The sequence below is a fragment of the Carassius gibelio genome, chromosome A22 (genome assembly GCF_023724105.1).
Source record: "Carassius gibelio isolate Cgi1373 ecotype wild population from Czech Republic chromosome A22, carGib1.2-hapl.c, whole genome shotgun sequence".
NCBI lineage: Eukaryota > Metazoa > Chordata > Actinopteri > Cypriniformes > Cyprinidae > Carassius > Carassius gibelio.
The window spans coordinates 11,610,030-11,622,224 of NC_068392.1; the positions used below are offsets into that span (position 1 = coordinate 11,610,030).

The window sequence follows — 12,195 nt, forward strand, 5'->3', positions numbered from 1 at the left end:
TTGGTTAAAGGGTTAGTTCACCCAAAAATGAAAATCAGGCTGTGTTTTACTGTAGATGTATTTGACTTTCTTCTTTCAGATGAGACTTTCGGAGTATATATATATATATAATATATTCCCCCATCGATTTGCTACAGGAGGCCTTTGTTCACCCCTCGGAGCTGTTTGAGACACTTTTCTTTAACAAAATTTTATGGAAGGGCACTTTTTTATTTCACGTCTTTTGGACTGAAGCAATGCACCACCTACTGACTCCAATGATAGAGCTTGAAAGATCATAGACAGTTTGTTATATAACTACGATTAAACAAATTCTTCTGAAAGAAGACTGACAGATACACCTAGGATGCCTCGGTGGTGATTAAAATGCAGCCTAATTTTCATTTTTGGGTGAATGAACCCTTTTAGAAATGTGTAACTGAGTGCAACACCGGGTCACGGCACCAAAAAATCCTGACCTGTATGCTCTATATTCGACAGAGAGTGAATGTTGCAAAGAGTTTCCGTAACAAATGTAATAGCTACTTGGTATGTGATTTTGTACGCACCTATTGGTAGGATGTTTCCCTACATTTTTTTTTGATTGGGCAGCAAATGTACCAAAATCTTCTAACAAAGCTATGTTAAGACAAACCTTGCTTTTCTAGTTAAAAATGTATAAATTTCTTTTGAATTTAAATTAGTTAAAATTTTACTTGCATTGCATTTTAAACTAACTTTGCAAAAAAAGAATTTTTTAAAATATTTGTATTTATTATTAATAAAAATAAATAGGTATAGAAACTATACAAAATCATTATGTAAATAGAAATCTTAAATCTCAGACTCTTCTGTAATGTTCTTTAAAATAAAAATGTCCGTTGGTGTATCCCCATTGGTGATATTCCTGTGGAAGCTAGTGACTTCTAGACCACTGTTCGTTGTGACACACAGCCTGGCCATTTGCTGTTTACCGTCCACAGAATCATTTCCTGTGTGCATGTATTCCCTTTCTGGAAGATTCCTGGGGCTTTTGATTGATTGTCTCCCACAGCACATAAATGGAGAAATGTGGCCCCTGTACAGGTTCCAGATCAGCAGACATGCCATCATAACGGACAGCACGGCCAACACCACTTGCATTACTATCCATTTTCTCTCACTGCTCAGATTTTTTGAATATGATGGAGGCTCTTCGGGTTTATGCAAACCTGATGATGTTGTGTAGCTTTCCAAAAGGATTCCCAATGTGGTCTTAATCTTATCTGTCCCAACCGCTGCTGATTGTTCACACAAGTCATAAATGGCCAGTGTTTGGGTGTAGTCTCTCCCTTTCACCCGCTCAACTGACATGCAGGTGTAGCGTCCAGCATCAGTGGTAGAAGCGTTGTAGATAAGGATGCCTTCATTAGAAATTGTATACTTCCTGTTTGAGTAGGGGAGTGGCTTTCCAGCAAAGTTCCAGGTGACCTGGGCCAAGTTAGAGTCTGGATGACACAGCAACCTAATGTTGTTTCCCAGCACCAGGGTCTGGATCTTTGGTTCCACGGGAGCTGAAAATGTGAAACACGTGTTAAATAGAGCCATGGTTTTAAAATGGAATGGTTCACAGCAGAATGAAAAATGCTGAAAATTTACTCACTCTCAGGCGATTCAAGATGAGTTTTTTCCTCATATGAACAGATTTGGAGAAATTCAGAATTACATCAGGTGCTCACCAGTGGATCCTCTCCAGTGAATGGGTGCCGTCAGAATGAGAGTCCAAACAGTTGATAAAAACATCACAATAATCCACAAGTAATCCACACCACTCCAGTCCATCAGTTAATGTATAGTGAAGTGAAAAGCTGCATGTTTGTAACAAATCCATCAAGACGTTTTTAACTTTAAACTGTTGTTTCCAGCTAAAATTAAAATCTCTATCCATAATATTCCTTTCTAAAGTGAAAAAGTCACGTAGGCTGGATCAGAAGAGGAATACGCACAGATCAAGCACCATTTAGGAGCAAAAACAGCTCTGAACAGAATCTGATTTTGATGTGAGAGGACAACAACGAGATGGACGTTTTCACTGGAGAAAGTGTTATTATGGATCACGGCCTTTTATTATGGCCAGAAGCAATGGTTTTAAAGTTAAAATGCCTTGATTGATTTACTTTTTTCACACAATGTTAACTGATGGTCTGAATTCATGTGGATTATTGTTTTTATCAGCTGTTTGGACTCTGATTCTGACGGCACCCATTCACTACAGAGGCCCACTGATGAACAAGAGATGGAATCCTACATTTCTCCAAATCTGTTCCAACAAACTCTTTGATGGCCTGAGGGCGAGTACATTTTCAGAAACTTTTCATTTTTGAGTGAACCATTCCTTTAAAATTGCATCCGAAACAATTAGCTAAAAACCTGTTGTTGGGCATCGAGTGGCATCCCCGTCCTTTAGACTTTGTATCAGATGGCTGAAATGCAAAAAGTTTGAGGTTTACTGTAGCATATTTTGCATAAAGTCCAGTAGATTTTTCAAATGCAAAATGGTTTAATAGTTTACTAAACCTCAGCTATGAAAATACAAGCATTTTAACTGTTAATATCTCCTCCTGTGTTACGAAAATCAAGTCATGTTGGTTTGGAATGACATGAGGGCAAGTTAATAATGACATACATTAAAAAAAATAAAAGTTTTTTTTTTTTTTTTGCCAATTTTTCCTTGATACAGGGTTGTACTTGTGTGAGAGCGCTTTACCCTTTTGACTTCTCAGGTGATGTGGGTACTCTAGAGCACCGCTGCACTGTGGCGTCCCAGGCACAGTAAGGGTCTCTGGCCAGCACACAGTCCACACAGGAAAAATAACGACTGCAGCTGCTGACGGGCATCTGGACAACCCCAGACGCAGAGCCTGCATACAACTGGACAAAACAAACAACTCATGCAGTTTCATGCATTTGTTTCATGATAAACATGCAACAAAATAACAAACAGTGTCAGCAGAGAGAAATTAATTCATATGTAAGCAGAATGGATATTAGAACTGAACTATGCCCAAATGAATCAGAATGAAAAGCCTGGGAATCTGAATATAATTGAATCAGCAAATATATGCAGCATTATTAGAGTCATTCATTCAAAGAATATGGACATACAGTAAGTGAATAACACCAACTTTATCACAATCAAATGAAGAACCTGTGAATCTGAATATAATTTATATACAACTCTGCAAATACAGCATTAAGAGAGAGATAATCTGTGTAAGCAAAACAGACAATTTAATGACACCCAAATGAATAATAATCGAGAGTATGTGAATCTAAATATAACTGATTAAGCAAATCTACAGAGCATTAGCAGAGAATCTTTTATCTAGAAGCTAAATTAACATTAGAACTGAATAAACCCAAATGAGTCCGAATGGAATCAAACCAGAGTCTATACATTTGCATATAATTGAATCAGCAAACAGCAGAATCTCTTATTTTACAACTGAATTATACCAAAGTGAATCTAATTCAAATCAAGGGCCTGTGAATTTAAAACTAATTAAATCTACATCTATACCCAGTCTCAGTTTTGCGTACCTGATTCTGGTGAAGTCTTAGGACGTCAATTGGAGCAGCGTTCTGAAACAGTTTCACTTCTTCAATAATGTGCATTTCTCCATCATAGTTCACTGCTTTCTGCACACAACCATTTTCTGATGGAAAACGGAAAACATTTGACTTGCATTACAAAAACATCATTCTATGTCCAGCTTTTCCACATTAATTAATTTACAAAACACAAATTCAATAGGTTGTGATTTAAACAGCTCAGTCCAAAGTACAATTTACATTCCTGTGAACAACTGTTTACACACACACCGTCTAACTGACAGTAAAGAGCTGCTCTGCCCTAGAAGCGAACAGGGATCTCACCTGTGCCGATGAACATCACAGGATAGGACTGTCCGTCCGGTGCTGTTACATCGTCTACAACGAGTCTGGTCAACAGCGCGCCTCTCTTGAGCAGCAGGGGCTTGCCTGTGATTGGACGGACGGCGTCGTCCATGAGGGGATGGTCTCGGATGAACTGTAGGGTTTTATCGGGGAGGTCCAGCGAACGCATTATTCCTGCACTTTTTGCTGCGTTGTTGATACACTGCGAAGGTGAGAATCAACAGATGAAAATAAGATGTACTTTGTTGTAAACTTTAACAACTAAAAGTGACAAGAATCGCCTGTAAGACTATGTAAGACCACTAACAAGCACTTACAGCTCCTGGTCGAGGGACTGGAAGCTCTCCGTTGTACATGACCCACTTCACATCAGACATTTCCACAGTCACCTCTGTCTTAAATTTGCCACGTGAGAACACCTCGCTGATATCGGTCACGTTGTACGCACACACTGCAGAAGACCGATCTGTTGAGCTCCTGCATACACGAACAGATCATCATCTTTTATTGGCTAAAAATACAATAATAAAACTGTGACTAAATTGGAGGAAAGAGGCAGACAATCGTTTGATTATCAGTCCTATCATTCTCTCAGATCTAAATGACACGTGACTCACATCCGTTACATCACTATTTTACAGTTTACACTATTATACTCATGAACTTGAAATGCGGATGAGGTGTTGTACTATTTTTAATCAAAATTTTCACTATCTGCAATGCCAACAAAACTCATCAAGTCCCATTTTTAGAATTCACACTGAATTCAAATGTGGTTTGAAATCAGATTAAAAACTGGAAATATGTTGCAGTGTGAACAGTAAAGTGGGAATTATAAAGGACTGTTCCACCTTTTTAACCATCATTCAGTGTCATTTTTGTATCACTGAGATACTTTTATAGTTTTTTTTTAAGGCTTAGTTGTGTTTTTGTTGTTTTGTTAGGTTTTTCATATATAGTTTCTCTACATATGGCAACTAACAGAAAAAAATGATTTTTTTTAATTTTTATTATAATTATTTTTTATTTTATTTCAAGTAAAAAAAATTGTTTTGTATGGCTTATTTTATATAACTATAATAACCCTGGTCCAAACTTATTCATTTTCAATCACGTTTACATTTGTTCTGCATTTTTTCATGAGCGAAATACAGTAATTTCAATAGGAATCAGGCAAAGCTTAAAGTTTCCCATGCAGCTTTCACAATGGGCTCAACTTGTTCTCACAGCTTTGAGCAACAAAAAGCTGCCTGGTTAAAACTTTGTGGAAATTTGATTAATGTGACCGCACCTTTACTCTATTTAGTGAACTATGTGGTAAACGTAAACAGTGAATAACTGAACAAATGTGCAAAGTCAGATACAGAATGTGTGAAAAAAGGACAAAACCTACGACTGAGAGGTGAAGACAGCATAAAAGACACTTTTCCTCCATTTCTTGTGGCGTACATGGAAGACGTCCTGTATGATGTAGGGCAGGCTGGGCTCAGGGACTGAACAATCCAGACGAGTCTTCAAGAAAGAGGTCCATTTCCTCTGGAGGGTCCTCTGACCACCCATGTCGCCCTGTAGAACAGGGGAAAATGAGATGTCTTTATAAGATCAGGGTAAAATCATATGCCAAGGTGAAGGGATCAGTGAAGTGTAACCTTGCAGACTCTAGCAACACGGGACACCACAAGCTTGTTATAGAAGTCGTACTCCACAGCGTTCTCACTGAAGAACATGTAGACCTTGTCATCGTCACCCTCGGGACTGTCCTCGCTTTCTGGGACAACATCCATGTACACAAAGTTTGGCTCTTGAGTGGGTAGAAAAAAAACGTGTCTTTCACTTCGTTCAGAAACAGTGTTGATACTGAGGTGTAGATATAATTAAACTATTGGTAACTTAAACTACCTAAATTGTTCTGGTAATTAAAATAAAGCTGAAATAAATAGAAGATGAAAAACCTAAAAGCTTGCAAAAAAATAAATAAATGGAAATGTAGCTTGGCAACTAACTGAAATAGGTTTAAGCCCAAATAGAAATATCTAAACTTATTGAAAAAAAGAATACAACAATAACGAACTTAACTAAAATTAAAATGGAGAATATAAAGAATTCAAAAATGGAAAAAAAGATCATTTAAATTCATTCTAAATACTGCAACAGTACATAAATAATAATAATAATATAACACTGATTCTAAGACAGATTTATTTTGCAGTTTTGAACGTTACCTTTTTGAACGAATTTTTTGTTTTTACTAAAAAGTTCAAAATAAACTTTAAACTTAATTTTTAAACAAATGATATTATTGATATGACATGTTCTGTTATTACAACTAAATAAACAATAGGATTGAACACAAAGCCTTTTACTAATGTACTAATAAAAGCGGGTAATTCGTTTTTGTTTTCTTGCTGAGGTTTTGTCGTAACGTCTGACATACCATTGAGCCAAGAGCTCTTAAACACTGTCCGCAGTGGAAAGGGAGACAGGCGGAGAATGACCGGCTCCGAACCCAGAAAGTTTAAGGTTGTGGCAGAATACAGGTCTTGATCTGTGACAAAAAATAAATAACTTATATACAGAATTTCCCCAACACAATCCATTTAAACTATCTTAAATCTGCAAGAAAGACGTACATACCAACCATGACGGAAGAGGATCTCTGGAACGGATCAAAAGGACATTTCCCCCTCCCGTCTTCCTGCTTTCCCTCCAGTTTCAGCTGCCCGTCACCGTACGTCTATTCAAAAACAATGAAAACAAAATGTTTTTTGTTTGTTTTTTTACAGAATGACGCTAGCACCCAATGGATCACATGAAACCTAATCTCATACATACCAGGAAGAAAGTGATGGATTGCGAGATACAACAGTGAGTTTTTTTTAGATTTTAGAAACAATTATTTAGATGTGTAGTCTTTATATTTTAATATTCTATCACTCAAAAATCTACATATTTAATATTTTGAATTCTTAAATGAAAACTTACTATGTAATCACAGGTTGGGCTAAAGGCGTTTGTCCCGCACACGTACATCAAGCTGTCGTTCATTTGATGCAGCATGCGTACATAGTTCCGACAGTCGATCTGAAAAGATCATCAGTCAGATGGATCAAATAGTTTCCCTTGTTCAGAGAACTTGCATACGTTGATGTGTTAGTGAGCATGCGTTGGAGTTAAAGAGAGGTTTACTCACGTCAGGATGTTTTCCTTTAGAGGTGCACTCCTTTTGTTTCTCCTCTGTGACTTTCCAAGGCACCTGATGGGTGGAGAAAAATCAATACAGACTATACATACATGCCGTTTCAAAGCAAGGTCAAAGAATTCTGTTTTATTGTTGCGAAGAGATAAAGGAAAGGAAACCAAACCGGCACCTTCGACTTGGCAACAGAGATATCGTTTATGTCAAGGGCGTAGATGGCCTCTCTCGCCCCTAACACCAGCAAACCCAGATCCTCCCTAATCAGCATTGTGGAGTAATTCCATACTCCTTCCTCTTTAAACATGATCACATGGTCATCTAAGAACAAAAACATACATGCACAATCAATAACAATTCCTCATCTATTTGGCACTGAAGCATTATAACGAAGAATTACATTGTAACAACTGAAATTGTTCTTTTGCTCTCAGGGTGGAGATGTTCAATGATCAGGGTTCAAATAGAGTTAAAAAAAATGCAATGAAAGGAGGTGTTTAATCACTGAAAGCTGTTTGATCAACAACTTCAGGAGATCAAAGTAAATATAACATATATTTGTAAACAATATGCAAATAGTTTTATTTCCATTCATTTTCTAAGGGGATTGAAATTTTTCAACCCTGTTACCAACATTTGCTATGTCTAATATTTGTGTTTTTCCCCCAGAAATATGTTTATACAAACAAACAAACAATAAATAAATAATGGTAGAATGTGTTGCAAGTAACAGGGTTGCAAATTAAGTAGTGTAGTACCAAATAGTCTTGATAAACAAAGCAAAATATCAGTTTGATCATTTGTTCTTACAATAACTTTAGTAACAGGGCTGAACTGGTTGAATGCACTCAACACTACAATTGGTGTAAAAAAAAATTGAAAATTAAATGACATTTAAATGAGTGGAGAAAGTGATGTTATTTCTTGGATGTGAAAATGTTAAAGGAATTTTATATTTTTGGTAAAAGGGGAAAATCATGTGGTAAAAGGGTTGCAACTTGCACACAAAATGTTAGAAATGTTTAAATATTTTTGGTATTTTTTTTTGGTCAAGTTATTACAACAACAAATTAAAACGAATTTTGATAGATTGTCAAAACACATTACAATTTTAAATGTTAGAAACAAGCCAAAAAGTTCAAGACCTCAGAGATTTTATGTCAAAATCAACCTAATAAGGGGATGTAGACAGACACCTCACATGTTACAAGTAGCTATTTTCATGTTAAGAAGCTTTAATGTTACATAATAGTTTTTCTAACACATCATCAAAAACATGAGACTGTATTTTCTACATATCCTATGTAGATGAATCTTATCTTCCTACTGAAAGTTGCAAGTAACAGGGTTGAAAATGAAACTAATACTCAGAAGGTACTAACTTAGTACCAAGTATTCTTGATAAACTAGCAGTTATATGAAAACTACACATTTCCCATAAAGCTAAATATTTGTTTGATTATACATTCTTACAATAAAGTAGGTAACAGGGTTGAATACTGAACTAGATGCTAATATTTAGCTCACAGGTATACATGGTTATATACTCACTCAACAAAGATTAATCTTACCTTCATATTGAATGGTTTTTCGTGGGATGCTATTCAGATTGCTCCCTCCAGAGTAGGCACATGCCAGAAAGATGCCATGCAGGACAATTAAAGAATACATAGCTTTGTTCCTCAAAAACTATAAAATTAGTGCTTCAATAAAGAAAATCAGCTTTTAAATCATGTTTTCCATAGTAGGCTGGTTATGTAGGCGTCCGTATCCTTATCGTTTAAGTGTTTTCGTGGCTTAAGGTCGTAGTCCATGATGCTGGATGCCGAAGGGCTGGAAAAAACAACTGTCTGCTGTCCCGTCTACATCTGTTGAACAAAAACAGCACTAAACTGAGATCTATTTCAAAAGGCACTTCCCACTTCCCAAACATAAAGATTCACCTGAAGTCCTGTTCCTGCATGAACTGCACTGAACCGTAGACTTCAAATGGAGCGTGACAATAGAAAACAAAACCCTCCACTTGAACTCATCCCTCAGTAAAAAGCTCAGCTCAAAGCTGCACTCGCAATACTGTTTTTTACCACCAGGAATTCGACAGTGACTCACTGCTGTTGCATCAAAACACATGCTGACAGATCACAGCTATTTGTGCTCTCCAAACGTTGAAAACAAGAAACACAGGTCATGTTCGCACTCAGTTTTGACAGGACGTGTGCGAGGACTTAAATAAAGAAGCAAGCTGAGACATGTGTGGACTGTTGTGCAATGATGCCTGAAATTGTTGATGCCTGAGGTTGGAAACAAGCAGCATGTTCGCGTGAGGCCGTGCGTGAAAATTCCTATGCGTCTGACACGTTTGAAATGTTTACATTCAAAGGAGACACTCTTGACTGTGTGTTCGGTTGAGCAACAAAAGAACATACTGTAATAACATTAGATTTAAATAGCATGTGAAATAGAAGAAAATAGCAAGTAAAATAGTGAGCGCTTGCTTGTGCAGCAAATTAAGTGAGCATTATTTGATTTTACTTTGCCTAATCAAAACAGTTTTCCTAGTTAGTCAAGTACAGGCCTGGAGGATGAATCAAATGAATCATTCAGTTGACTGCCGTTGCTCATGTTCATCAGTCGAATCATTTCTGAGTAAGGACTTAACAGACGAGCCTCTCCCAACTGTTCACTTTCTCACGGGGCCGGTAGACCTGAACAGTTTCAAACTTATCAAGCTTATACAAGATTTGCATACTTGCCAACTGATATATAACAGCATGTAGCATTTACTGTCTTTTTTTTTTTTTTTTTAAATAAAAATGATAAATCTAATAGTTATTTTAAAAAAAATTAAAATACAAAATGAAAAAATTTAACAAATGTAAACAATGTAACTAAAATATTAATAATAAATAAATACAATTAATATAATTTTTTATAATAAAATAATAATAAAATATATTTTTTAAATGTTTTTAAATATTAATTCATTTTATTAGTCATTTATCTTTATTTTTTATTATTATAAGTGAATGAAATAATAAAATTTTAATTTGATTTGTAAAAAAAAAAAAAAAAAAAAAAGACTATAAGAATACAGTTCTTCTAAGATTGATGAAGAAATGAAATAAAAATATTTGTACAATTTTTGGGGAAATAAAGTAAAAACTGTCAGGGGGCAATAGTAGCCCTGATATTATAATGAAGAAAAAAATGCCTCATTACAGTAATGCAATTTTTTTAAATTAAGCCCAAAAGCAGTCAGGTATTTTATGTTTTAAATATCTGAAATTTGATTTAGTATCTTATTTTTATTTTATTCAATTATTATTATTATTTTCTCAAATTCAAAGTCATGTGGTGCAAACAACATGCACGAAGAAAAAAAAAAAACCTGAAACAGAAAATTATATCAATGACAGCATATCTGCAGACCCTCGTGACACGTCATGAATTACAAAGGTTAAATCTAGAAAATCAGTTTAATATCTGTTATGTCATTTACTGCTAATTTGCACAGCTGGTAATTCCAGTGTATATATATATAGTCCTTTTTAATTGGCCTTTAAGATAATAGTTCCTGAGTATTCAAGTGGTTCAGGTTGAACTAACACTCAGTGATTCATTAACCTGCAGCTTCCAATGACACTTTATGTGTGACTGGTTTTGCGAAACACTTTTACGTTGGAAAACACTCCCAGTTCATGGGGTTCGGCCTTTGTTCACTCAATTCGCTGAAACAAATATGCTTTATTATTATGAATGCCAGAGGTGGCATTCATCAGTTAAAGCTTAAAGCTCTTTGTAGAACAACAACAAACGAGAATGCAATCCGAGCACTACTATAGCAAATATTTAGCAAACAAAGACGGTAACAAAAAATAGCATTCAGGCTGAAAGTGCAGGTAAGTGCACGACTACATGAACACTTGGGTATACAGACAGGTGTGGAAAAAAGTCTGAGCACCATTTGAGAAGCTGTTGAGTTTATCTCAGTGTTTTAAGTGTGATATGTCACACATTACAGTGGTTTCTGCATAAAATGTGACAATTGCAGGCGCTTTAGACGATAAAATATGTCACTGAAAGTCACTTTTCTGAGATATTTTAGCAATTACATTTAATCAACTGGTGATTTTTAGTTGTATATGAAGTCAGTGCATCTCAAGTCCTCACAATTGTCCTACTAAAGTAACCAAATATGAATTTCACAACATTAATTATGAACAGCATCATCTGACAACCAAAAAAAAAATACTTTTCGTCCTCATTCTGAACAACACATAGATCGTCTTATCACCAAAAGGCTTCAGACTCATGCTTATGCTATTGTACTTCAACATTAATTCAGTTTGGTCTGATATTTTGTATCAAATGTATTGACACTTAGACATTTTTAAGCGTCTAAAAACTTTTAGAGCCATTTGAAGTGTGGAAATGTAACCTGTATTGTGCATTAGGCGTCTATTTCGTTGTCGTTTCTTCTTAAATTCATTATTTTCTTGATCAATACATTTAAAGAGATGTCAAAGTGAAAGCATAACACACAGGGATTCACAGTAAACCCTGAACAAGCACTAATACACAGTTACAGAAAAGACTAGCATCTAATTAAATATTTAAGCCTTTCATTCGACTAAGGCGCAACAAATATTACCGCAACTCGCCCAAAAACATAAATCAACTCACCAGAGATGTCGGAAATGCTCTCGAATGGCTGAATAAATGTCTCTCGTGTATTCAGATACTACATGTCGATTCGAGAGTAAAGTACGGTCCTGAGTGCGTGCGCGTAACCCGAACCTCCTCACCTGAGCGATAGCGTGTGACGTCACCTATCAGCTGCCTCATGCTTTTAAAATATCAGATGTTGTATTTATTATTGAAGACGATTACTTTTTTTTAATCGAACTTTTTACCTTTGATTTAGATTTTTTATTTAGTTGTGTATTAGAATGCTATAATTTAAATTTAAAAATGCAATACAATATATATATATATATATATATATATTTATAATAGAATTGATAAATTACAGCCAATCAGAAAGCCGTGTGGACCGGTCCTCTCATCACAGGCACGTCAACGAAAAA

General features: G+C 35.7%; 1 protein-coding gene across 2 annotated transcripts; it reads right to left on the reverse strand.

Moving 5' to 3' along the window:
- Positions 1-729: 729 nt before the first annotated feature.
- si:ch211-129c21.1 (uncharacterized protein LOC563087 homolog) lies at positions 730-11,919 on the reverse strand. Of its 2 annotated transcripts, none has more exons than XM_052538137.1 (15): positions 11,792-11,919; positions 8,680-8,976; positions 7,284-7,429; positions 7,106-7,168; positions 6,898-6,996; positions 6,550-6,649; positions 6,350-6,460; positions 5,565-5,716; positions 5,309-5,481; positions 4,233-4,392; positions 3,895-4,117; positions 3,559-3,674; positions 2,726-2,889; positions 2,389-2,441; positions 730-1,532 (listed from the first exon to the last, which is right to left on the reverse strand). In XM_052538137.1, the coding sequence occupies exons 2-15, from the start codon at positions 8,777-8,779 to the stop codon at positions 814-816; spliced, it is 2,379 nt and encodes a 792-aa protein (XP_052394097.1). In that variant the 5' UTR covers positions 8,780-8,976; positions 11,792-11,919; the 3' UTR covers positions 730-813. The 2 variants fall into 2 exon arrangements, with proteins under 2 accessions (XP_052394097.1, XP_052394098.1); XM_052538138.1 differs by lacking the exon at positions 11,792-11,919 and adding an exon at positions 9,052-9,286.
- Between the last annotated feature and the right edge of the window lie 276 nt (positions 11,920-12,195).